This window comes from Nipponia nippon, unplaced genomic scaffold, assembly GCF_047370975.1.
Source record: "Nipponia nippon isolate SJK-2023a ecotype South Korea unplaced genomic scaffold, ASM4737097v1 scaffold_3, whole genome shotgun sequence".
NCBI lineage: Eukaryota > Metazoa > Chordata > Aves > Pelecaniformes > Threskiornithidae > Nipponia > Nipponia nippon.
Genome location: NW_028262347.1, coordinates 4,580,391 through 4,607,845, shown reverse-complemented (window position 1 = coordinate 4,607,845; position 27,455 = coordinate 4,580,391). Strand labels below are relative to the sequence as shown.

At 43.0% G+C, this 27,455-nt stretch overlaps 1 protein-coding gene across 11 annotated transcripts; it reads right to left on the bottom strand.

Annotated features, from left to right (window-relative positions):
* Nucleotides 1–1,901: 1,901 nt before the first annotated feature.
* RBM17 (RNA binding motif protein 17) lies at nucleotides 1,902–26,407 on the bottom strand. Of its 11 annotated transcripts, none has more exons than XR_015706662.1 (19): nucleotides 26,324–26,407; nucleotides 24,443–24,583; nucleotides 22,774–22,890; nucleotides 21,693–21,859; nucleotides 19,647–19,744; nucleotides 18,599–18,655; nucleotides 16,561–16,702; nucleotides 14,472–14,623; nucleotides 13,686–13,762; nucleotides 13,218–13,316; nucleotides 12,816–12,888; nucleotides 12,394–12,669; nucleotides 7,517–8,360; nucleotides 7,054–7,312; nucleotides 6,211–6,373; nucleotides 4,361–5,053; nucleotides 2,626–2,773; nucleotides 2,318–2,540; nucleotides 1,902–2,223 (listed from the first exon to the last, which is right to left on the bottom strand). XR_015706662.1 is itself a non-coding variant. In XM_087766693.1 (12 exons), exons 2-12 carry the CDS (start codon nucleotides 24,563–24,565, stop codon nucleotides 12,566–12,568), a joined length of 1,209 nt encoding a protein of 402 aa, XP_087622819.1. In that variant the 5' UTR covers nucleotides 24,566–24,583; nucleotides 26,324–26,407; the 3' UTR covers nucleotides 12,390–12,565. The 11 variants fall into 11 exon arrangements, 1 of the variants encoding a protein (XP_087622819.1); XR_015706661.1 differs by having other exon boundaries at nucleotides 2,318–2,773; nucleotides 4,361–4,645; nucleotides 4,775–5,053; XR_015706660.1 differs by having other exon boundaries at nucleotides 2,318–2,773.
* Nucleotides 26,408–27,455: the final 1,048 nt, after the last annotated feature.

Genomic DNA, 27,455 nt, shown 5'->3' with positions numbered 1-27,455 from the left:
GCAGGCTGGGAAAATTCAAGGCAGCTGGGCTAGACGTCCACGTGCCACTGCCAGACACAGCCCAGCAGGTAAAGCAGAGTCCTTCTTGGCTCCACGTGGCCCGACACCCACGTGCAGGAGAAAGACACCCCAGCCGTGCCCGAGGCCAGGGCGGCACAACGGCAACCTGCCTTTCGTTGCGTTTTCCAGCAGAAGCAGCCAGCCCTTTCTGGAGGCAGCTCAGCGAGCCCTGATGCTACTCCACAGCCTGTGAAGCCCCTCTTGTGTCCTTCAGGCTCCTTCCACCCCTTGCTGGAGGCTGCTGAGCCCCGCTCCGTGCCCAGGCTCTTGCACCGCACGGCCCTGGCGTCTCCTTGCAACTGTCCCAGCACAGCTCATGGATGAGAAATGGGGAGCAACTAAAGGGAGGAGGAGGAGAAGCTGGCACTGCCCTAGCTTGCTCGGGGAGCCCAAGCGAGCAGAGTGGCTCACAAGTGCCAGAATCTACCCATGACGGTCCCTGTGCAGGATCCAGGCCCAGGCGGGCAGGAGCAGGCACAGGGCTGGCAGCTTGACCTAACACTGCGTCTCCAAGCATCCTGGATCCCCAGGGCATGGGGAAGGACATGCTGTCATCCTGCTGACAAAACCTTTTTTCCCACCAGTTGTTGGCCTCATTCCTTGTCTACTGCCCAGGAGCTCTGCTGATCCACCCCCAGCAGGAACAGGAGCCCGACTCTAACTCCAGGCAACAAGTGCAGCTCCTTGAAGTGATGAACCTCCAAATCTCTATAAAACACAAAAAGAGATTTTTATAGTTTTATGGCCTGGGATAAATGAGGATCAGCAGTTCATCTCTGGAAAAATATTTCCAGGACATGATTCCAGGGCTTGGCAAAAGAAACAAAATGCGATACACTCAAGGTTAGACCCAATAGTGAACTTGGGCGTCACGTCCATCAAAATCCACGTTTGGATGCCCATGTCCAGATTTGTTATCTGTAACATCCTGCTCAGTGCCTGCGTAACTTGGAAGGTGCCTAACTCCTCGGTTGTTTTTTTTCCTGCAACATTGATCTTTCCTGGACACCAGCGGTTCAGCTCCAAAAACTTCCCAGCAAGAGGATATTAGAGCGTCGTAGGTGCGATCAGGTCTCGTATTAGAGGCTGGTGGTTAAGGTCCCCGTTAAGGTGCTTCTATCGCCTGGGCAGGGGGGCAGAGAGGCTTTCCCACCCCCTTGGCTGAAATGGTGCACAGGCTTAAATAACCCCTGGGTGAGCACCCAGCCCCAGGGCAGCCAAGTGGATGGAGGGCTGCTCCTGCTGCTCCAGCAGTGTTTTGGGATTTAAGAGGTGCCTGCACAGCTCTGAAGCACCTACTTCTCCCCTGCATCCCATGGGCAAAACCAAGGTCAGTCACCTGGGACCCAGCCGCTCTTCAAGGGAAGGGGCTTAACAAGCTCCATCCTCCATTCAATCTGGTCCCTAGGAAATCAAAGTGAATAAAGCATCTGGTTGATAACTGGGATTTGCTCCAGTCGCTCTGTGCGTTGGGCTGGAAAGATCTCAGGTGGGACCATCCTTGGTCTCCACACATCTGCTCTCTGTTTTCCACATGGGCAATTTCCAGAAAGCAGCTTCCAAGCTCCAGGCAAGGCCATTGTAGGAGCTGGAGCATCTTGTTGCCTCTTTCCCTATATTAGATACTATTGGTTTACAGCCACAGAAAGCACATCGGGCAGCTAAGTGGTGCCAGGCAGTTTAAATAAACAGGTAAGCCTTCAAACATAGTCTGGAGATTTCTGGTGCACCAGGATTTTGCCCCCTTACTCACCGTTCAGCAGCATTTCTGTCTGGGATCTAAAAAGAACAACATAAAAGTAATAATAATAATTAAAAAAAGAAAAACACTGAGAAGCAAGTTGGTCCCGAAAACAGGTTTAGATGAAACTGAACAAAATATGGTTCAGGACAGTGAAATGAGGATGGCTCTCCTCTTGGCAGAGCACAAACTCCAGGCTGCACGGTCAGAGAGGCTGGTGGGTGGCTCAGCATCACTCGGCATTTTAGGAACAGGTTGGGCAAACAGGCTGGGAACGGTCTTAGCCGGTGCTGATCCTGCCCCGGGGCTGAGGGATGGTCCAGATGGCTTCTCGAGATCTTCCCAAGCGCTGGTTTCCGTGGGAGAGGCACCGGCAGCAGCGATGTTTGTGGGCACCTTTCCCAGCCGCATCCTGCGGGAAGCTGTCTCCAAAGGAAGGAGAAGCATGATTTAATGACCATTAATACTTCAGTGGGGTTGCTTAGTTAGAACTAATCCAGCGGAGAGTCCTTTTACCTTTCTCCCAGGTTTAAAACCCATATTTGGCCCAGATGCTCTGACTGCAGTCCTCAGCTCCATCCCCAGAAAAACCCTCTTTGGCCAAGACGGAGATGGAGATTTAACTTTCCTTCCCCACCTTGCACCCAATCAATAGGTGTGCACAACCAGGCTTTGTATCAAGGGGCACGGGAGATGGGATGCTGTTCTGGGTGAAGCTGCTCAGCATTTCTGCTCATACCTAAGGGAAGCAGAAGATCTTATACAGGAAGGAACGGATCTTTGTATCAGTGATTGCCCAGCCACGAAATCAGTATTGAACTGACCTCCCTTTCCAGTTAGCGGTACAGTAAGGTAATGGGTGGTAGCAGGCTGCGAGACAAGGATGTCGGTGCTTTTCTTGGGTTGGAGCTGTGCAGTCGTTTCAGCCTGATAATCAGTCACGGGGATCTCCTTCACTCTGAGGGCTGTACTCTACAAGCAAATAATAATGCAAACAGCTCGTTTGAAATATTTATAACATTTTGAATGGCTTGCATGGCACAAACCCAAGAAAGACAAGGGTGCTCGTAATTGCTGGCGCTGGATGCGTTGTGGGACACGCTTATGTGATCGATCAGGTTTGCATAATCCTATTTTGTCCTTCTATAAGACGTCTGAGTGCCCTGGCAGGCTCTCGGCCTCTGGCCTCAGCCCCTGGGTTACACATTGCCTGAAGGTGCTGCTTTCCCAGGCAGCATCAGGCCCCTTATCCCACTGCTCAGCTGTTTTCTTGCTGCGCTGCTGCTGTTCTGCCTAAGCCAATCTCTCCCAGCTCTCAAGGTTGCACTTCAGTGACCGGTTGCTGACCATCAGCGAGTTGTTTATAGCCCCGAGACTTCTGTTTTCAGCCCGTGCCCATGTTTTCAAGGACTTTGCTAATCCTCCCATGCTCCAGCAGCCAAAGACACCTGGTATCCAGCTCCCTTTCACACGGCGAGCTCTCCCTGTGTATTGATCGCAAGCCTGATGCTTCAGCCTTGCAAATTTAGCAGAAGGGAAAGTTGCAAAGAGGCTCATGGCCTCTTGCTAGCAAAGGCAACACCATTTTTGCTGGGAGAGTGGGCAGCACAACCAGGTTATCAGGGCTTAAGATGCAGCAGGGACTGGGAATGATGAGCTTTTGGAAACTTTCCAGCCAACCACCACACTCACTGCAGCCTGACCTAGACAGATTACTTTTTGCTGACCTCTGGTATTAGAGCTGGCATCTTCATATCACAAAGATTAGGTGCTCTATAAAGGTATCGAGACAAGACTGGATTAGAGAGATGCAGGTCAAAGACTTAGGACCAGGTGCTCTTGGTCCCTTGCACAGCTCTGGACCCTGGTCTCCTGTTTTGCACAGTCATAAGCTTTTGGGTTTTGGAGAGAAAGGTCCCCATAAGGAACCAGACAGCATTTCCCAGCAGTGATCTGCATGCAGTAATTGCTTCAGCAGCACCACCCGCTGTCAGATACACGGTGGCCTGCTCGAGCAGGTTTCTAAATGTGATTTTGCTCTTCCCATGCAGGAAACTCAGTCTCTGCTGTCCACTGATTTCCATGGCTTTGAACTGCTACCACACCCCCACCTGGCACTGAAGAGAAAATGTCAGATTTGGAGAAGCATCTCCATCCTTCCTCTGATGCATCCAGAGTGACAAATAATCAATTCTATTTCACACAGTCCAGGTTTGGTAGGGCAAATCCTTGCCACACAGTTAAATCCCCCCCCCCCCTTTTTTTATTCAGAAAAAAAAATTATGTATTGATTTTATGATGCCACCATCATGATTTTTTAATATGAAAACTGATAGTAGATCCAAGCTTCCTGGCTTTTAAGTCCCCCAAGCTTTGCCTGCAAAAGTGCTGCAGGAAAAACAGACACCATCAGGCTTTTCCCATGAAGAAAGCAACCTGTGAGACAGAAATAAAACTAAGCAAAACACTTTGAAATGATCAGGTATAAAGCAAAGTGAAGAGAGTGGGGGCAAATACATGAATAGCACTGTGATGGCTGGAGATATTTTCAGGACTTACTTGATTTCCTTGTTAGCCCTAAATTCCTGACTTCCCCAGAGGAGCTGAGCCCTCGCAGGTGAACGTGATACTGGTGGGACAGCATCTGCAGAAGCAACTGCCTTGTGCCATATGGGATGATGTGCACGGCTTTAACAGGCAGATGGGGTGCACACTCCTGGGCCTTCCTCTTAAATTTGTGCTTGACGCCAACACCTGAATCCTGGTTTGAGTATACTTCATTGCCGTATGATTACTTCCCCAGAAAGGCCTTTAAATTTTGCTGGGTGAGTGCATCACTCTCTCCTACGAAGAAGGAAGAAGAATCATTGGGAATTGCTCCAGCCCGTATCCTCTCCCAGCGAAGACCCTGCATCACTACAATTGCAGAGTCCCAGCATTTTCCTGAAGTGCCCCAAATGACACAAAACCCACTGGTTTTCTCTTCCCATCCTCAGAAGAGCAGCGGGTGCTGGAGGAGCTTTGTGTGTTTTGCTAGAGTATCACTTGAGCTTTGGTTCACAATTGCTATACGAGTTTAACAAGTTCGAAGCAGCGAAGTCCAAAACAGCTAGCCAGCTTTCTGCCCGCGGCAAGAGGTGGAGGAATCTGTGATGAGTTGAAGACCTTTGTCTTGGCAGGACCACATGGATTCCTGAGCTGTTGACTTGCTGCAAGCTCTCAAGTGGAGGCTAGAGATCACACCTTAAGAGACTGGGAGAGGAAAAACAACACAAGGGCTATGAAGTGGCAAGATGCTTAAAAACTGCTTCGGAAAAAAACACATTCTTCCTACAGGAGGAATAAGAAGCAGGAGAGAAGCAAGGAAAGGGTTAGTCATCTTCCTGGGAAAGATCTTGTTTTCCATATAGCTGAGGTTGTCTTGGGCTTTAAGTATGTGCCGCTTAAAGCATCCTTGCAAAGTCTCCGGCACCTGCTTTAGCCACCCCCAACTTTAGCTGCTTTATCTTGTAAACCAAACGCAGCGCTGGAGAGAGCGTGCTACAGCTGCTGGGAGATGGGCAGGCAGGCACCAGCCTTCGGGCTGGCCAGCGCAGGGCAGCGGGGTGTCCTGCACAGGAGACGCGGTCCGGTGGGAGCAGAGCTTCGGTCGCCCGTCCTCTGCTGCCCACATCTCCGGGGATGAAAGCTTAGGGTGTTTGGATATAAAATGTAAGGCTGTACTCTTACATTTCTATGCTAACAAGGATGAAACGCAGCACGAATCCCTGTGCTTTGGGATTTCCCTATTTCCTGATGAAGGAAAGGAAAAAAAAAAAGGAAAGGAAAAAAAAAAGGAAAGGAAAAAAAAAAGGAAAGGAAAAAAAAAAGGAAAGGAAAAAAAAAGAAAAGGAAAAAAAAAAGGAAAAGAAAAAAAAAAGGAAAGGAAAAAAAAAGGAAAGGAAAAAAAAAAGGAAAGGAAATGCCGTAAAGCCGCAATCATGAGCTCAGCAGGGATCAGAAATCAGAGAAAGCAGATATGAGAAGAAAAATCTGCAGAAGCGTGCGCACTATCCCTTCTCCAATTAATTGCAATGTTTTCCTTGGCTTTCACCTCTCTGCTCCTCCGTTGCAGCTTTTTCACCTCAACGTCCGTTTTTCCCCCCATTCAGGTAGGGCTTTGATACTGATATGGAAAGCTGTGGGTTTGCTCCTGCGTACAGAAAGCCACGAGCGACGCCCAGCCCCACCTGACACAGACAGCAAGATCACTAAAGGAGCACAGCTCACTACAGGAGCACATTTGCATTTATTGCCAGCTACTGCGTAATTCAAGGTAAGCTATCAAGCACAGGCATACGGACAGGGACTTTGTCATCTGTTTCTCTCTCTTGAGGAACGTAAAAGTGGAAGACTCTAGGTTTGCCCACCTTTTTTTTCAGCAGTTAGAAGTCGTGGAGACTTCACTCCGTTTTCTCTTCCTCACCACTAACTTGCTGAGTTGCATCTCGAGTGACAAAAGATTTTTTGCAGTAAATAGCAAGTAAAATCACCCTGGACATTCAAGGCAAACAGCATATCTAACCCATTGGCCTGCAGAAAGAGAAAGGTGATATTACCACCCTAAACGCTCATTTAAACAAAGTTTCAGAGTTCACATATCCTTTGGTGAGGAGGAAAAAGCAGCAGCTACTCCTTTGTTGCTTGGTCCTGACACAAGACATGAATATCTATGATTATGTCTAGAGCTGCCCAGGGGTTAAGGCAGTAGGCTCTGGAGCTGGCTGATGTTATAAGCAACTCCTGTAATTTCCAGTTTTTGCGTCCTTGAAAAGTCCTATCATCCTCTATGCTGCATAAAATGTCACTGCAGTCCTTTGAGGAAAAGGTTAATTTTTAAGCTCACTCTGCAAGTGCTTAACAGGCACAGATGAGAGCCCTCCCAGGAGATCAGACCGGTTATTCAATCAACCAACACCTCAAAATACCCACAAACATCTCTCATGCATGGCTCTGAGCACCAGCACTCCTACCTCCTTAGCTCAAGCAGTTGTTTCTCCAGAATACCGCAGCAAGCCAACATTCAGAAAAAGGAAAAGCAGGGGTGTTTAACACTAAACTACATCGCAGGTGAAAAACACCCGCCTGAAATGCAGTTTTGGGCCAAAAGAGGACAGAGATGAGGTTCACGTATTAAACACACAGTCGAGTATCAAGTCAAGTATCAACTACTCTCAAAAAGTAATTCCCAAGTCCATCTGTGAAAAACCCACCTCTTCCACAGCTCAGCATAGCAGAAAGCCAAATCTCCTGGCTGACAGATCCACAATTTCACAAAAGCTCAGTTCTTTCCGCTGGCACAGGGGTGAAGCCCCAACTCAGGCGCTGACTGCCACCAAGGAGCAGCTGGAGTCTGGCCAGCGGCTGGTTCTAGAAGCGGTGGTGCGACAACCCACCCTGGTGCCTGCCTCTCTTGAAGGGTCTCCCTCCGTATAGAAATGCAAACGTAAGGTTGAGAAATCCAAACAGCACCTGAAAAAACACAGGAGTTTTCAAAGCAGCAAATAAAACCTCCAGTTGCAGACAGGCTTCGTATTCTCATTGCTCAGCTGACAGCAAATTAACAGACTGCTAACGCAATCAATCCCTATTCCTCTTTTAAGGACAACTGCCTCATCACCTAAAGGCATGAATTCTCCTAAGGAGTCAATCATTACCACATAGCATTGCACTTACTGGGACAGAAGGTGCTTGTAAGCAACGTAGTAAGTTCTCCGCCATCACAAGCGGCTCTTGCTTTATTGGGGAAAGGAGGTTTATAGGCTTGTAGCTGTTCAGGAACACATTATCAATGTTAGATGTAAACAGATGGATGCTCTTGCTCTTTTCCAGTTTTTAGAGAATTTTCATTTATTTCTAAGATTCTGGAGCACCTAATCCTGGAGACTGTTTTCATGAAGGACAAGAAAATCAGCAGTAGTAGTCAGCATGGATTCACCAAGGGGAAGTCATGCTTGACCAACTTGATAACCTTCCACGATGAAATGACTGGCCTGGTGGACAACGGGAGAGCAGGGGATAGTCTACCTGGACTTCAGTGCGGCTCTCAAACATTGTCTCCCGTAAGATCCTCCTCATAAAGAAGCTGTTGAAGTGTGGGCTGGATGAGCAGCCACCGAGGTGGATTGAAAACTGGGTGAATGGCCAGTCCCAGAGGGTGGTGATCAGTGGCACGGTCTCTAGCTGGAGGCCAGTAACTAGTGGTGTACTCCAGGGGTCTATACTGGGTCCAGTCCTGTTTAACATCTTCATTAACGATGTGGATGATAGGGCAGAATGTACCCTCAGCAAGTTTGCAGATGACACCAACCCGGGAGGAGTGGCTGATGCGCCAGAGGGTCCTGCTGCCACCCAGAGGGACCTCGACAGGCTGGAGAAATGGGCTGCCAGGAACATCACGAAGCTCAACGGAGATGTGCCAAGTCCTGCACCTGGGGAGGAACAACCCCAGGCACGAACATGGGATTTAATGTAACGTGGGATGAATCGGAGTCCTACTCAGGGCCTCTCGCACTGAGTGCTGTGAGGACAGAAAGTACTCGCTAATTAGACTTGCTCGCAGAGCAAGAAAGATTTAAGAGGTTTAAGAATTTATTTGAAGCCTTCCATATTTTAACTTCTACCTTTATGAAAACTATGTGGGATTACAATGCACATTTTCTCCTGCACAGAAGGGTAAAACACCCCGACACACGCACACAAACCTACCACAGGACCTTGATTTCAGATAAGCGCCTCAAAAGGCAAGCGCTTACACAGACTGCAGCACACAAATTACATCTCCTTCTCCTAAGCTGAATTCGCTTCGGAACCCAAAGTTCAAGGCTAAGAGCAGTTGCAACTCCACGAAGAAGGTGGGCTTTGGTTGCACAGTTGCAAGTACAGGGCGATAGGTGTAATTCCAGCTCTCCAATCAACCTTCTGCGTGACCTTGGGCAAGACACTTTTTGTACCGGCCTCCTTCCCTCTTCGTATGGCTATTCAGACAGCAAGTTCTTTGGGGCAACAGCTCTCACCTTTCGTATAATATTGGCAAAGCAAGCTTAGATGTTGGCAATAGTAATGTTAAAAATGTTCCCTGTGAGCTCCATCTCATCAGGTTTCTTCAGTCTGACACAGAGTAGGCAAGTGATAAACTGACAGCTGAAATTCAACATAGGTTAATCGGAAAACAGTGCGCCTAAGAAAATACAGTCATAACCTATGTACGTAACAATGGGCTCTGAAATAGCTGTTACTGCTTAGGAACGAAACCTTGGGGTTGTAACAACTACGAAAGCATCAGGTCAATACTTCCCTGCTGTTAAAACAGCCGCCAGTGTTACGAATTAGGAAGAGAAGGCGGCAGCAAATGGTTATGCCACTATGCAAATCCCTGTTAAGACTTCAGGGTTGATAATGCACTAGGGACACCTCGTTCAGCTCCATGCTGACACGTCCTACACATCCCTCTCCGTGTGCTCTTAGCTTCAGGACACTGTCAAATCCCTCTTAAGTAGGCATCTAACCTAGATTCCCAGAAATCATGAACGGTTCATACTTAGCCCGAGAGGAGATTCAGTTAGTCAACACAGTAGAGAATCAGAGTATTTACACGGGTACTTAAAATATGGATTTGAAGCTTCACTTTAGGAAATCAGGCCTGAAAAATACCAAACGCTTCATCTGAAGTGGTATAACCACTACTGTATTGCCAATAAAGCAGATGTATCTTAACAGGTCACCATCCTCTTCATTTTCTGTAAAATGATAACCTTTTAAGACACCACACAAAAAGGGAAACAAAAATATTATTGCTTCAGACCGCAGTTACAAGTACGTACCTTACAGAAAAAGGTGGGTGCACAATTTCAAGTATGCAAAGACAAATAAACAAGTAAAACTTTGTAGCTGGAACGAAGAACTCCAAATTAAGTGCTGCTGAGCCTTTTGAGAGGGCGCTGATGAATCACGGAAGGAAAAAAAAGTATATGTAAGCAGGAAGAGCTGGAGGTGTTAAATAAAAAGTAATTTGAGAAACTACTAGGAATAGAAGCAAGTCAGTAACAAGATTCCAGAGGAGGTAGGAAGTAGAGAAGTAAATTCAGAACCAAATTTTTAAAGGCATGCAAGACACAGCCATACCTGAGAAAGTCTGAGCCAACACATCAAGACAGAGCTAAGTGGAAGAATGTGCACTTGCAAAAAAAATGCTTCCTACTATCTACGTTATCTGTGACAAGTAAGGTCTGACTAAGGACCTCCGTCAGCACACCTGATCCTTTTCAGGTTTCTACATCTGCATGTGTGTTTGCTTTTTCCTGTTTGCGTGTGTTTTGCAGCACCTAAAGGACAACTGCTGACAAACCAGGCTCCGGTGTCACGTATTTGCACAGCACCCACCAAAGCGAGTACCCACAAAGAGAGGAAACAAAGGCAATGTAGGGCTGCTAACACTTTCGGAGGAGGTATGCTTACGCTGTCTTAGTGACCCCACGGTACAGAAAAATACGTTATTTATAGCATGAATCTCCTACACAAAACACTAAATGAACAAGTCCTCTCCCCTGTACTTCCAGGGGTAAACTTTAAACTTAAGTCTTCAACGACAATAAGGATTTTTAGAACTAAATGGTTCAAAACTTGCCCGTAAAGCAATTCTCAGAAAATGGAAGACCTCCAACTCATCAAACTAGAAGCTCAGAAGCTAGTAGTAGAGAAAAAACAGCCGAACAGCTGGTTAGAAGACACAAGTAGTCATCTGTATACCTCAGGAAATGCTTGCAGCTAGTCACTCAGAACAGAGGTATCTGCTGAAATAAGAGCCGTAAATAAATCATGTTGCTTAAAGCCAAGTCATATTTCAAGCCAAGTTCAGATCATACTAAATCTGTTATCAGTGCTCAACTTTCTACAGCATGCCACTAAAATTATTTGACTCTTATAAGCAAGTCTATACAGATTCATATTAGGCTAATTTCTTTGTTTTACTACATAGTAGCAAAAAGGCCTTAAAGTGTTGCTCAAGGTCAAAGAGAAAACTAACAGCAGAGCCAATAACAGAATCTAGATTCTGTTATTGCCTCAAGTGCTGTGGTTTTAGTATTAGTCAGGCCGGTTCTTCACCTCTGCTGCAGTGAGGTTTTCTAATGGTGGATTACAACTATTGCCAAAAGCAGCACACGTGGTGCAGAAGTGACTGACTCTGTGGGAAGGCCTTGCGCAACAGAAGAGGACAGTAAGGAAGCCAACACGCAGTAGGTAAAATACAAGTTTTTTTAAAAACTGTTTCCCGTTTTACAAGCATATGTTTGTACAGAGGTTTGTGGAACACAAGCAGACAAAATAAGCAAAACACAAGACCAAGGGTTTGGCATATAGATCTGCAGCCAAAACTTAATAAAAGGGCAATAACTGGAGATATTCACAGCGTTGATCAACTACAGGTCTATACCCCCTCCCCCCAATACATGTGTAGAACAGGAAAAAGACATCCAGCATCAGCTTTCAAACAGCTACAAAGCCCTCGGAGCTCACTTCCATTTTAGTATCTGCACAATTCCAGGTGCAATGGAGCACAGCGACAACTGCCACCATTGCACAGCCACCTTTGTCACATACTGTTCCCAAACAAAAAGCAAACATAAAATCAGGAGCAGAGTGCTATGTATTATTTTACATCAGGTAAAAAAAAAAAAAAAAAAAGTTGTAGTGTTTAGTAGTTTAGTTTGTCAGCTCTTCGGATTTGCATATGAGAATTTTCTTCCATCGCCTCCTACTTTGAAAACTTTCACTGGCACTCCTTCTCAAAAACCAAAAAGCCTAACCCTGATGTTATTTGACCTCAAATACAGAAATACATCAAGAGTGCAAATGCCAGGTTTGAAACAATTAAACAAAAAGTTAGTTATCTATGCGTGACGTTAAAGGAAGTAAGAATCTGATAGCTGGCCCGATACAAGAGTGAGTTTCCCTCAGTTCCAGCTATAGCATTTCAAGAACAACCTGTAACGAGTTAACCCTGGATATGTCTAGCAAAGACTGCCTGACAGCACAGAGCTCCTGCTCACAGTCCACTCATTCTGATTCAAATGGCTAAGCATTTTAAATTCCTTCCTCCTTCCATTTCCCTGGGTTAAATGTGTATTTTCTTTGGATTTGGGAAGACAGACAGACTCATTCCTTGTTACTTTAGTCTCCATTCTGGCATGCAAAGTATTGTCCTGGAGTCAGGAGAGACCAAACTAGCTGCCAACTGTCCAACGACCCCCCAAATCACTCTGGCGTGCAGACGGAGGACTTATGAGACCAAGGCTGTAACTCTGAGAGATACCATCAGGGAAGAGAAGCATGATAGCACATAGTTCTTTTCCAAAGCTTCCCACTTATGGTGGATGCAGCACAGGGACTCCATGATGAAGCACCAGAACAAGGAAAGCAGGAATACAGACAAAGCATCTCCTCAGCAGTGGGTTTTCAAAAGAACGAAGTCATCTGAAAGCTCAAAAAAACCAGGATCCCCAGAGCAATAAGCAGAATTGTGCAATTCAAAAACACACAGACGTGAATCTTACTTTCAAAGGGCTTTATATTACAAAAATGTAAGTCACAACGAATGCGAAAAATCCATTCAATGAGGCTTGTTTCCAGTTTGCTAGGAAAGCTACTTTTCTCTTCTTTATTCCCAGCCTACCGCTGAAAACATGATTGCCAAAACAGTGACACCTCGAGCTAGATTATTAAAAATCAAACTTGCTCTGCCAGATCCAGTACTCTGAACTTGTCCAGGTTGTAGAAACAAGCCTTCACAACTCTGCCTCCAAAGTATCTTCCATTTAGGTCCACAACAGCTGGAATGGAAACCAAGAACAGGTCAGCAAGCAGCAATTCAATAAAATAAAACATTTCTTTAGCTAAACAGTCTAATCAGTGAGACTGTTTAATCTCTCTACAGAAGTTAACCCTAAGGTTCACAGGACACAATTTAGTATCTTACCTTTGATGGCAGATTCAACCCGTTCAAACTCTAAAAATATTCTTACAGCTTCATCATCAGGGGCACCAGGAATCTGAAATTAAAAAAAAAAAAAAAGAAAAGAAAACAAACCCAGAAGTAATTAGAACAATAACAAAAACACTGTTTTAAATTGCTGTTCTTCACAAAAGTAGTGAGAAGAACATGATAAATTCCAAAAGCACAATACCCAGACATTTTTTTTGCCCAGTTTCAACATTAAAAGTCTGTCTCTTACAGATACGGAAAATACAGAATCACAACACAGCAGAGGACCCTGCAAGATCTTCTAATCTGTGCCCCTTCTCTAAGGCAGTAACAAGTCAGGCGTGAGGGACTAGTGCCCAGCTCACTTTCAGAGCAGCCAGAGAGATTCAATCTTACCTCAAAGATGACACATTTCCCAACCTTGCCATATTTTTCGCATTCTTCCTTAGTTTCAACTTCTAGATCTTCATCCACCTCCCCAGCACCTACCATGTTCTGAAAGGTAAAAGAATAAACCCAGCTCACTGGATGTAGTCTGTACAGACGACTGTGTAGACAAATCACGGATGCATGCAACTGTGACCATGAATACTTTAAGCTGTTTACCAGTCAAGAGCCACAGGAGGAGACAGTTCCCTAGTACTAAGACAAGGTAACTGTATAATCGAAAGCAGTGCTGATTTACAGTCACAACTTGTATCTCAGGAAGACACACATTTTCTCCACAACACAAAGCATCATGTAGGTACAGGCCAGAACTGTTCGAACTGTGCAGGGTCATTGTAAGAGGAACACAGGTTTAAACGTTTGAACCAGTCAGGTATGCTGCAAATACCAAGACATGTTCCCTTACTCCCAACTTACCCTTAGTAAGACCACTTTAGTTGGGCATTTCAGTATTTCAGTCAAGGGGTTAGAATCCGCTTTCTTGCCCGTTTCTGCTATGAAGATAGAACAGTGAATCATGGAATAATTTAAAATTAAAGCTCATTTAAACCTTATATGGGGGCTTTTATCAGAATCTTACTGTTATCAAACAATGGAATAAAAGCCACAAAATGTAGTTTCATATTGGTAAGGAATTCAGAACTCGTAGCTATTTGGAAGGACAATAAGCAGAAAAATCACTGCTACAGAACGTGAATTAAGCTAGAACACTGACAACATACTATTTCTTTGAGGGAAATCATTCATAACTTCAGAATTGTATCAGATCCTCTAAGTACTAAAAATCAGATCTCCTGACTTCCAACACTTGTGCTGAGGCAGAGGTGCTGCTCTAGTAAGCCTAGATGTTGTCTCTAGATCAGACAACAGCAGGGAAATGAGAGCAGTAGCTAAAGCATGTGCCAGGAAGAAAGTCAGCAGAAGCAGAGCAGGATCACCCCTGGAAGAGAAGAGGCTTCCAAACACTAAAGGAGGACAATGGATGAGGAAGGTGAGTATAAGCTAAAATAATTAATAAAGGACCACTTTAAAAAAAAGATAAAAAAGATAAATTTCATCAAGAAGGAACATGAGTCATTCTTCCAACTCTTATTTTCTGCAAGGACAGATGGTAAACAACAAATCCAGGAGCTTCCACTGAGCCTGAACTATTATTTTACCCTGACCATGTTTCACAAACTTATTGGTGCAGGACAAAATTACCTTTCTCTGCAGAATCGCCAACAATGATCTTGCCACCCCTCTTGCTTGTTTTCTCTACCGAGAGTGCTGTGCTCAGCCCCTGTTCATGCTTTCCCAGGCCCTGGCCCTCTCTGAAACCATACTTCTGCATGATTTTATGAGCTACTGTCCCTCTGCAAAGAGAAAAAGCATCAGTTAGTACAAGTTTCTTACACAAAACATTAACATTGCATTTCTCCTGAGCGCACAAATACTCTACCTCCTAAAATCTTATTACACAGAGACTGAAAACTTAAGAGCTTCTACATGACTTTACAACCTAGCAATTTCACAGCACCCTGGGCAGATGAAAAGTGTTACCCCTGGATTACAGATAGAAGAGTTGTCAGAGGAATTGACTAAATAAAATTGTTCATACTTTTACAAATACAACCCAACCTCCGTTAGCAATGCAAGTCAGCATCGTACACTCTACAGAATGGTTTGGGTTGGAAGAGACCTTTAAAGATCAGCTAGTCCAATCCCTCTGCCAGGGGAAGGGACATCTTTCACTAGATCAGGTTGCTGACAGTAAATCACAAAACAGATTACACCAAGGTCTATTTAGTCCAGTTTCTTGTCTTTGTCAGTGGCTGGCATCAAAAGCTTGAGAGAAAAGGCAGATGCGGAATGTCTACTTCCCACATTAGATCACATTCCACTATCTACTAGTTCAAAGCTGGCATAAGCTCCAGAGTACATGACATTTCTAGCCCCTCCTATAACAAATCTGGATATCCTCAGTATTAATTTACACATGTCTCATCTTGAATTTTCAAGAACATATTGAGGCAATAAAGTCCCCAACCTACTTAAAGGTACCTTTTTTTTTTTAAGTACCTTAAAAGAAGCACCTCCGCTGACAGGTTTTGAAATTCCCACTAAACGAATAGATAGAATCAAAATGTATCTACACGTGTTGACATTTGTTTGGAAACCACAGCTAGATAGGCCAAGACACAAAAGTTATGTCATGGTATAGTACTTTACACCACAGTAAATATTCTGTGGTCGCTCACCCCCATTTTACCAACGGGCATGTAAGATTACACAGAAAATGCTACATGACTATTTTCTAAGCAGACTGTGTGAAACATACAGAGACACATTAAAAAAGCCCAAAAAGTCTGACTAAGTAATGCTGAAAGGTTAAAACACTAAGCCACAGAATAAACAGTAGCCAATTGTGTGGTCGAAATAAGGCAGGTTGGGTCGTATTTTTAACACTTCCGTTAATGAAGTGAAGTACCCAGGGTATTGCTAACTAGAGGTAGTAACAATGCATAAACTGGTCCAACAGTACTGACTTCGGTTATCCTTTTTCTGGACAATGTAAAAAAAAAAAGCATTCCTATAGAAAAAATGCATGAAAAATTGTCTCCAAAATGGAAATGCAGTGTAATAATGTAATAAAACTACACTTTTTATGTCTGTGTTCATCTTGGATACAGTTTTGACTACACTCGATGCAACTGACAAGAGGACCGTAGCTAAGCACTACACCTTTCAAATGAAGTCTCTAACCCGTTTTTAACTATAAATTTGACTTCATTTTGTTGCCGCAGGAGTAACACAAGCATTACACACAATGCTAATCCAAGGCAGAAAAGTAAATGACCAGATTTGCAGCCACAGCTGCTACGTTCACACAAATCTGCTTTGAATTTTTGAACAAACAAACAAAGCAGAGCTAAAATGATTTGCCCACTGGTACATAGCAAATTTAAGACAAAGCTGGAAAAGAAACCTAGAGGAACTAACATGCCATCTGTGTTTTCCTGTATACTGTATTAGCTTGGCTTGTATAAGCCATAAACACTTTATACTGGAATGTGGCTTCAGAACTTGCTTAAAAGCACAGCCTTGAATGCAACCACCTCAAATGCATTTCTCTTGATCGAGTAAATCCACTGCTTTTTCTGTACCCTGGCAGTTAGGAGTATATGCACTCAGACTAACCACATGCATGCAATGGGTTGTGTTCTTCTCTACTGACAAACTATTTTAACTTTTGGTTTCCACCACCTTCTCATGCCTTTTTCCACAAAATGTGCATAAGTCAATCATTTACCCCATGTTAGCAAGGAAAGAGTTGCTAGGTCCCGTGGGGGAACGAGGTCTTTCCGGCTCATCGTACACTGGAGGAGGAATAGCTGCTTTGGAAGATGGTGCCCGAGGTCTTGACTCCTCTTCAAATGGAAATGATGCTACAGCTGAAGAAAATAGACAAATGCTTCTTCACTAAAATACTTTGCATGAACTACCTAGTTGTTATGAACACTAGAGTACCATGCCTTCAACCTAACACGTTTACAGACAGCTCTTCATCTGCAAGTTGTACTTTTTCTGCTTTAATACTAACAAATGAAAAAAAGTCTGCCACAAAAATCCAAATCAGACAAATGTTTCCTTTGCACATGCTGCTTTAACATCCCCTCACCTCTCTCTCTCTCAAAACCAAGATTTGAGTTATTCTGGATTTTCCTCATTGGATATAGAGTGAGTTCGTACCCGCAGGTCTATAACGCATTTATTAACCTCTTACTTATCAAATGGAGAAAAGAAACATTAGGAGGTCACTCGCACTACAATGAGTTTATCCAGGCAGAGGGCAAGCAAACTTAAAAGCCCCATTCATCAGGAACAAAATTGTGATAAAAATGGATCAATGCAGACAGCTTGGGGCCTGAGGACTGTAAAGAAAAGTACACTGTGTGCTTACACAAAAGAGAAATCAGTGTATTAAAAAGAATGAATGCAACTCAAAGCAAAGCATTTATACAGTTTTAAGAGATCTCACTGACAATTTCTGAACTGCAACTTTTCCTGAGGGATGGAGATATCTCTCTCTCTATACATAGATATCTCAATCATACTGATTACATTATTAAACTAACTTCCACTGACAAGTCAAATGGCAAAATGTAAAAAAAAGCCTACAGAACACTAAAGGAAATATGCAGAACACACTTTTGAATGTACTTATGGACTTTTAGACTGACTTCATTTTAGATTATTTTCTTGTGAACTAGTATTTGTATCTTACCAAACAAAATGTCAGACGTAAAGTTTGGGGATGTCGTATGAGGAAAAAAATCCCTGTTTAAGCAGCAGATGGACAGGACTATGGGACTTCTGCTGCAGCAATATTTTCTCAGGTTTTTCCAGCCTAGCTTTGAGCATCAAGTAACAAGCCATACAAAGGTTTCCTTGTGAGATCATGTCACATTTTGAAAGCTCTCCCCCTCAGGATATTTCTACCATTTCCAGCCTATATTTACTTTTCCTTGACACTACTCAATTGCTCTTAATTATTTACTCAAAACAATCTGTTTCTGTTTTTAATGTTTACACACTTCAAATACTTACACTATTATATCATTCACTTACACCACCAAGCTTTTTTTTATTTTTAATTTGAATCTTTTCATAAATAAAATCAGGACTCCCAAAGGAAAGTTTGTGTGCATAAGATTCTTCTTTCTTATTTTTTTTTTAATGTACACAACATACCGTTCATTATTTTAATTTAGAAATTTAAGACAATTAGGCATGCTAAAAAATCCATTTTGTTCTTATAGCAAGATTATGCCATCTAGTGGACAACTGCAATCTTCAAGCTATCGTCATTCAGGGAAATTCTAGTGCACACACATCTCTTTAGCAGACACTGTATCCCTCAAAAACTTAGAAAAATTCTGTCTGTAGTGCATAACCCCTTCAGAAAAGATATTCATAGAGTACCTCCTAAAGCAAAGGGTAATGGAAAAACTCCCTCTCCGTGCTGCGGAGGTTTCTAGTCTACTCAGAGAAACCTGTCTGCAACATTTCTTCTTTCACATCAGAAATGAGTAACTGAACATGGTTATAACAGACCAGTTTGCCAAACCACTTCTCTAGCAATACAGAAAGAATCCTTTAGAACAGTGATGTGTAGCACAGTAGTATCGCAGGTTCCCCACAGCTTCCCCCCATCAGCAAACTAGTGCAAGCCCTTCTGCTACAAAGAATCATATGGGAAGAGCGGCAGGACAACTTAACTGAATAGAAGGTTGAGTGAGAAAAACACCGCTGCTAGGTTTTAGAGAACGGGATTTTGGTGTACTTACGTTCTTTGTCCTTTTCAACAAGAGAAGTGGGTGGTGCAATGGCAGCTCCTCCCATACCTATGAGCAAAATAGAAGACAACACATTCGTATGATTAGGTTCTGCTGCTCAGAATAGCTTCACTGAATCTTAATACAGCTGCTGGCTCCTTACCAGCCAATTCTTAGCATACCCCACTATCAACAGAGAAGTAGCAAGAGAGCAGTCTAAGAAGTTTCAACAGTGGTGAGCTAGAAATGAATGAAAAGCACATCAAGGGAGACAACAAACTCCAGTGATGTACCATATATGGAGTCTATCATAAACATTTCAAAGGATTTCAAAATTAAAGACTGCAGTGAAACAAATCTTCAGTTCTAAAACTCCTGGATTAAGCCAAATGAAAAAGACAGTCTGTTCAGGAATAACTACGCCGTCATAAGAGTAAAGTACAAAGCCCCTTCCATATTTTAATAAGTAATATTCTAATGTAGTCTCAAACTCCCAAGGCAGAGCAAATGTTTTAAATGTCACGTCAGAAATTTTCTTTTCTAAAATAAAAACAGACCTGAATTATTTACTGTAACTTTGCTGCTGAAAGAGAATAAAGTTTAATTTTGTTTGTGCAAAGACATATCTCCTCACCCAAATCCACGTTTTACTAACTAGTTCTAAGGGCATTCAAGTAACAAATGCAGGAATGGTAAGCAAAAACTTAGTGAAAACTCAACAGTGATTCTCAGAGCCTGATTTTACCTCATGCCTCACCCCTTTCCTGGAACCTAGACCACGCAGAAACTTAAAACAGGTATCTACAAACTAGTGTAAAAAGAGGTCTTTCCACAAATAATTTAGCTGCTGTCTCCCTCCACAGAAAGAAGTTTTCTGCATTACCACAGTTATGATGTAATAAAATGTTAGGTTTAATCTAAAGGCTCAGCAATAACAGTATACTTCTCAGCTGAGAAAAGAGAAATACAGAATCCATGAAACAGGAACAGGATTGTGAATCCCCCCGCCCCCCGCTCTTTTTCTTCTTTCCCCATCAAAAAAAATAAACAGCTCCCTTACTTCTTTTTCGTCTCTCCCTTTCATAATCTTCATCTTCGTCAGAATCCGGATCTGGTCTTCTTGAAAACCCACTGGCTTCATGTCTGTCTTTACGTCTTCTAGGAGACACAGTAAGTTAGGATAAGAAACCATCAAAGTTAACCCTTTGCTTTAACTTGTGATATCAACTTTGCAGTGTGAATTATACCGCTACACTCTAATTGCCATTTTATAATGATTTCCATGAAAGTGTAAGTAAATAAACACCTTTACTTTTTGTTTCTTTGCTTTTATCCTCATGGAGTATTTTTTGTAAAATATAATATGATCCAAAGCAAGATCATTTTCCGCTTGCAAGTCAGCCAAGGAGAATGTATGGAAATGAGAAAGCTTCTGAATAAACCTAGTTCAAACTGACTATAGTGACTGAGTGACTACAATGGAAGAGGAGTTGGATGGAATTGATAGGAAAGTAACAGAGACATTAATCAATTACCCTGCTTTGAGCAGAATCTCTTTTAAATTCACCATCACAGGCTATACAGAGTAATATCATTTACTCAGTCAATTAAAAAAAAAAATCATCGCACTTAAATAATCAGATTATTGAGAAGCGAGCTTGGCAACTAAAGTAAGATTCAGGCAAGTCTATTAAAACTTTTAATATTTAGCTGAGAAATGCATCAAGAACTGTTTGCGCTTCAACTGTTATTTATTGTGATCACGAAATTACTCATTTTAATACTTTAGAAAAAGTAAAAGTATTTTTCCCAAAAAGTTAAGAGCACAGCTTGGGGCATGAATCAGATCTCATTCCCAGCACAGCCATCAAAACTGTGCTACAAGATGCTAAAAACAGCACCGCTATGGAACCAGACAAAATTTAGGAATCTCTACACTGTGAATTTAGAACAAATGTAGGCTCCGTTTAAACACCCAGGTTATTGCAAAGCACACATCTGATGCAGGTTTGGCTGAGATACTTTCTGATTTAAAATTAGGGTAACAATTATGTATTTTTCACTTCCTCTCTCTAATGTTATATATAAAGACTACCCTCTTGGCCCGCATACAAGAAGTACAAGTGTGCCTAAATAGCAATCAACGCTGAAGCTGTGGAAATGACAGCCCAGATTTCTGAGATCTTGCATGCTCGTATGACAGCCTCAGGCATTCCTCCCCCACCAGAACAATGAAAATATAACCGAGAGAAGGCAGAAACATCCAAATTACTAGAAATATTAATTTCCACAGTCTAAACAGGGCAAGAGAATATCCCTCTTGTAATTACATAGACTTTAGATGAGTCATGGCATGATGTAGCTGGCTTATTAATTTCACTTAAAATAAGCAAATATTATCTTACTGCCTGGCTGGCCGATGTTTTACCACCTAGTTCAATAGGATACTGAATCTGCTTTCAACTTCTTTAATATGATTAGAGAGATTTCTTATTCCAGGGAAACGGCATTAAGGTAATTAAAAATAAGTAGTGTTTTCTTTTGTCCACAAACAAAGAGAGTAATAAATACACAATTAGCTTACTTAAACTGGATGCAGAATATTAAAAAAGAAAATGCAACTATGCCTCTCAAAGGCTGTGCTAGCTACATCTTTAAAACTGAATACATTAATGTATTTGTAGTACTTAAAAGCAGAAAGGATGGTTTATCATTGAGTGTTGAAAGGTATTTTTGTAGTCAAGTTATACTGACAACCAATACTCTAAAACACCTGCAAGGTCAAAGCCTGATAACAATGCATGAAGTACCCAAACACTGCTGCTACTATAATAAAGTAAATAAATGTTGAAAAACTTGACACATCTTTCAGCCAGAGGCTGTAAATGTGATAAATCCTGCAATTTTTGCACTGCTAAGTGATTTCAGCAAGAACATTAAGACACAGTAATTAAAACGCTGTGTTTGTTTCTACAAGCATACAGTATTCTTCAGAAAACCTTTAAGAATTTCCCTGAAACTGTTTAGAGGGATAAAACTAAACAAATCGATGTGTCTGTTCTTTATATATTTGTCAATATGTCATGAGTTTAAACAAAAGCCTTACTTTTCTCTTTCTTCAATCTCCTTTTGCCTCTCCAGCTCACGCTGCCTCTGTCGTTCCTCTCTTTGACGTTTTACCACTTTTTCATAGTCATTTGGGAACATGGGGTCATACTCATCTGCCAAAGGAATCAGCACATCTCCTGCAGAAAAACCACTAGGCACGGGATCCTTAAAAAAGAAAAAGGAGATTTTTCAGCTGAGATCTGAAAACAACATCCAGTTGAAAACCAAGAATTTAACACTTCCTTCTCACTTTCAACAACACAAAACTCAATTCCTGGCTTCTATAATGCCAGGTAATACCCTAATCCCACTGGTACTAGAAGAAATCTTTGATTTACTTAAAACTAACATTTTGCCCAATCTCTCACTATCTCAATTTTTTCCATGAAGAAAGAACCACCCCCACACTCCCCCTGCCAAAAACAAAGCAGCAGCAAAACAACATGGACAAGAATTTTCCAAAACCCATTAGTTCATTATTAGAAGTATCTTGCTGTTGCAACCATCTGCAAGGGGTCCTCCCACACAATCTCATCACTCTTTTTCATCATGTGCTATTAATATAATACCGACAGAGGTGCACACAATGTTCTTTTCTCATCTGAAAGAACTATTTCAGAACCATCACCTTTGAAAAAGTTTCAGGGAGAAAGTTCTTTTGATTCCTTACCATGAGAAATCCATTTTAAAAGGTTAAGTGGCTTTTCTTTTATTTTTAAGTTGATTGCTACACAGGTCCGGCATTGGTGCAATCACAATTACATTCATTATACACCTGACCAAATTGCTGTCTTGCAAAGTACTTTGAAGCTGTCCAGGAGAAATATGCTAGGAACACTTTTATTTTAGCTGCACATTAACCTTGGTAATTCCATGTTTTATCACATGGAAGTCTGTATAATGTTGAAATGTTCATTAATTAAACAACCTCTGAACAGAGGAAATCAATTTCAGAAAACGATCACTTCTTTTACCACTAGGAAAGATGATGAAAAAAATAAAAATACAGACTGCAGTCGAAGAATTTCAATTCCAAAACATGTGTTAACAGCTGGACTTTCTGGCTGTCTCGGTCTTACCTTTAACCCAGCTGCTACATGAGGTGGTGTGTCCACAATCTGTCTCTCATCAGAAGAGCTACCTCGTTTCAGGTCAATCACTGGAGCAAGGACTGTTGTTTGTTTTGTTCTCTGACTCTGAAAAAGCACCAAAACACAATATGTATAAAAAAAGATAACAAAATAGTTTTCTAAAAAGCAGACTTCTTTATATACTTGCAGCTGGTATCTCCCTTTTTTTTTTTTTTTAAAAAGGATGAAAACCACTGTCAAATTCTTCACTGTGCAAAGCTCAACATATAATTTCTCTTCAGTTTATCAACATAAAGAAATTCTCAACATTTCTAATGAACCCTGATGTGGATAACTTAGTTTATGCCATATTTTAGTGGTGGCAAAGGCCACTCAGTTCTGAGACAGATGGTTGCCAAATATTATTAGAGAGCTGCTGCACAAATATAGATCTGATGCAACATTTCAAAGAACACATCAGTGAAACCAGTGCGCACCTTCCTCTTTTTAAGCGACTGAGATCAGACCTCGCTTGTGCATGTACTAGAACATACAGTGGTAGGTAAACAGCCCTAGGTTTGGACTAGGACCAGAAACACATGTTAAAAATTCAGACAATCTCTTCAGATGAGTTTGAATCGAGTGGGGTTTTTTAAGAAGGGGCTCAGACTTACTCCAAAGATCTACCGTTCTTACATTTTATCACATGATAAAATGTATTAATCTATTCTGAACTCTGAATTTTCTAATCCTATTCTATTCTTCTGTTAGTCTACGCATACACTGCATATCAGTTACGTAGACAAAGACTATATCTAATATAGTAGCCATTCAGATTTCATTCATGCAGGTTGTTCCAATTATCAACTAAATCCTGACCTCAATTTTAGCAGCATAAATCAGGAGTAATTCCAGTGAAAAAATGCTGTGCCTACTTAAGTATTCGGTATCTATGTTACTATCACTTTTTAAATTAAGTAATCTTAGTTTATAACCTACACACCACAAAGAACACACGTGTCCTGCCTGAACCAAAATATCAATGCTGCTTAAAGAAAAAGGATGAAATACTGTAGCAATAAAAAGAGAAAATGGCTCTGTCACAGTTTAAGCTCAAAGAAGTAGCTTGCGCTCCTTCTCCCTTTCATGTACACTGGAAATACTTTCTGCAAAAATTTCTAATGCACAACGATTTGCACTTTAGCACCGAAAGCCTTTCAAATACAAAGCATAAAATGATGAAAACATGTAAATAACAACTGATGCAAAAATGTCAAGAATGACCAACGGCCAGTACTGCCAACTATCAATCACAGTATGACCCTTACTTACTTAAAAAAAAAAAAAAAGGAAAAAGAAAAAGCTTAATCTCATTATCTTTAAAGTTAGATTTGAACATCAGCTTTTGGCTCTGGTAGTTAGAAGATCTGAGGCTTGTGGCACACACATCAGTTCTTTATTAAATTTTAATTTTGCAAGACTCCCTCTAACAGACTTCAAGAAACATGCATCTCACCTCCCCCCCCCCTCAATTTTACTAGGCTCCTCGCTATAAACCCATAGACAAATCCTAGCAAAATTACCCCAAATTGGTATTCTAAGGTCACAAACTTCCCTCAGTGCTCCGAACATAAAAGAGGTTTGAATAATAGAAAGCAAAAATACAAAGGGACTATACCTTTGCTTGTGTGAGAGCTGCCTTCTTCACCTGCAATTGAGACTGTAGTAGTTTAAAATTTTTGGACCAGCCTTCTGTTTTAGAATCGCTGGTCTCAACTCCCAAGTCATCGTAAAGTGACATTTTCTCTTCAATTTAAAACTAAAATACAAAAGGAAAAAAAAACAAAATAGATGACATAACGAACCTATGTCCAAGGCTTATTTACTACTAGTTTGCTTATGTTTGTACACCATATTTTTATATATCTTTTTTTCAAAGCCAGAGAAATTTCAAAGTAATAACATTTTTCTGGTTAGTAGCAGATACACATGACTACAGTAAGGCTGTTTAAAAGTAACTGTTTGAAAGGTAATGAATACTGTTCAAACGTTAACAGGTGTTGGAAACTACCTAAAATTACATTTCTAACATTAGATAGCAATCATTTCAGGCTTTGAAGAAGTTACACTGTAGTCCACGCTGGTGCTTTGAGGTTCACAAAGTTCAACAGTAAGAACAACACACACCTCAAGACTGAATCAAACACAAAGGAATTATTGTCTCTGCTGACCGTAAAAACTATCCGTACAAATATATCAACATTCCAATCGTCGTCTTAAATTTCACTATTTTTTGCAGCACTGTAAAGGAATATCTTTCTTATACTAAATATACTTGCCAGAGTATTATTAAGTAACTATTTCCACAACATTTAAAGGCCTCTCAAATACACAGAACTTAGATATGCATATACAACACACACACATACATAAAATTAGCCAGGTAACAACATCAACAACATGACACGAAATATATCACTTTGTCTGATATTGCATCTGACATGAATAGAAGAGAAAAATTTGAATGTCTATCACCTGTGGAACAACCTGTACGCTCATTATTTAGTCTCCGATAGACCTGGATTACACTATTTCCACCCAAAAAACTTCCACTTCTTAATTTACTGCAGGATCAAACAGGACTGATTAACGGTCTGCAATGAAAGCTTATAGACTCATCAGCAAAAACTTGATCCCACAGATCTGACAGATACTTATATTTGAGGGAACCTGCCCAACATATAGGAGATGACTGTTGCTATAGATATCACTTATATGCATTTAAACCTCTGGAAAAAGTCTCAGATGCAACAGACAACAACTATACTACAACTCCAAAAGGTGGCAAGCTCAGCAAAGATTTTTTAAAAGACAATTTAATCCTGCAATGGAGCATGAACAACCAGGGCTCAGCAGAACAGAGGTCATGGCAAGAAAATGGAGGAAGTTGCATTCATTGGAGATTATTACACATGTGATACAGGGAATGAAACATATTGGGGAACATTATAATGTATATGGGAACAGGGTGAGGATAAGGCACGACGACAATTCCCACCTGCCACAGGGAAGTAAAGTTTATGCAGTAGGAATGCAGCTATTCTAGGGCAGATAGGATGCACTCGGGGTACGTTATGCTGCGGGTATGGATACAAGGAGGGTGCTGCCACCGCGGGAGAGACTTTCTGCCTCACCGCCTGGAGGGGAGGGGTGCACCACAGCCGGGGAGGCACACGGGAGCAAAGCAGGGGGGCTGTACCCACACCAGCAGAAAGAGCGAGCTGTTAGTTCTCTTCTCCGTAGGGACAGAAGGGGCCGAGGGCTGGGCCGCAGATGGGCCGCGCAGCGGGGGCTGAGGGGCCCTGACCTCTCCCCCCCCCCCCCCGCCTCCACACAGGCCCAGACCCCTCCGAGGGGAGCAGAAGCGCGGCCCAGGCCGCCGAGGGGGGACAACCGCCCGCCTCCCGCTCCGCCCTGCCTCCCCACACCCGCCTCGGGAGCCTGGGACGGCTTCCGCGGGCAGGCGCGGCCGGCTGGGGCCCCGCCGCCCGCCGCTCACCCGTCAGCGCGCCGCCGCCATGAGCCGGCCGCTGAGGCAGCCGGGAAGGGCCGCCCCGTGCGGCCGCCGCGCCTGCGCGCTGCCGCCCGCCCGCCCTGCTCGGCCAATGGGCGCCGAGGGCGCTGCGGCAGCGCCGCCATTGTACCGCCCCCTGGCGGCGGGCGGAGGGCGCAGCACCCCCTCTCCCCTCCGCCTCCTCCTGCTCCGCCCAGTGCGCACCAGTACGGCACTGGGGAGGGAGCCGCACTCCTACTCCCCGGCCATCGCCGGGAGCTACGGGCTGCGGGAAAGGTGCTCTGATCCCAGAAAGGGGGGAATGAAGGAACCATTCGGATTCTTGACCTCTCGCCGCACTTGCAGCCCTAATTAATGTGCCAGACACACAGCTGAGCCCCTTTTACCTGCCTGGTGCAGCGGGGCCCGGCCCTGCCTGCCTGCACCTCAGAATTCCTGCACTTCAGACTTCCTCCACCTCAGTATTCCTACACCTCAGACTTCATAGCATGTTGTTTTGGCAGGCAGGACAGGGCAGGATGCAGCAAAGTGGGATCTGGGGGGGGAATTCTGCAAGAGCAGAAAGATGACAGCTAATTGCACACACGATTTTTCATCACAGGTGTGAACTTTGGGCTCCCGGTTTCCTCGGTCCTGATGAAACCCGAATTCCATTTGGTTTTCACGGTGCACGTCCAGTGGAGTTGGCGCTCTGAGCTTCATTTCCCTCCTCACGCTGGGAATCGAGTCCCTGATGTGCCTTGGGGGTCCTGCAACGGAGCAAGACTGCGATGCTGGCAGGCTCTGGGGTCCCCCGCAATCAGGCTAACCCTGGAGTTTTGAGTCCTGTGCAGTGGTGGTGGATCACAGACCCACTCTGGAGGAGTTGCCAGCTGAGCTGAATGAGACGGGAGTCAATCATCTCACGGTCTGCATGTGATGTTCGGCAGGTCTTTGTAATGATCCCTGCAATAACCCTTTTAAAGAAGGTACATGAAACCTTGGAAACAGAGACAAACAACAATAAATACAAAGTAAACTTTATTTTGGCAGGATGGTTTAACATCAAACAGCAAATACTATCGGATGCTCCATATAGCTCACATAAAGACAGCCACTTCAAATCCCAGTGGCAGCA

Bases quoted from the DNA above. Each gene is read 5' to 3' on its own strand.
- RBM17 (XM_087766693.1), bottom strand. From the start codon at position 24,565: ATGTCACTTTACGATGACTTGGGAGTTGAGACCAGCGATTCTAAAACA. The intron at 19,745-21,692 runs GTAAGGCTTTTG...TGTGTCTCCTAG, and splicing joins GAGATTGAAGAAAGAGAAAA to AAGACGTAAAGACAGACATG. The intron at 13,317-13,685 runs GTAAGTTGGGAG...TTTACCTTTCAG, and splicing joins CTAAAGTGGTCTTACTAAGG to AACATGGTAGGTGCTGGGGA.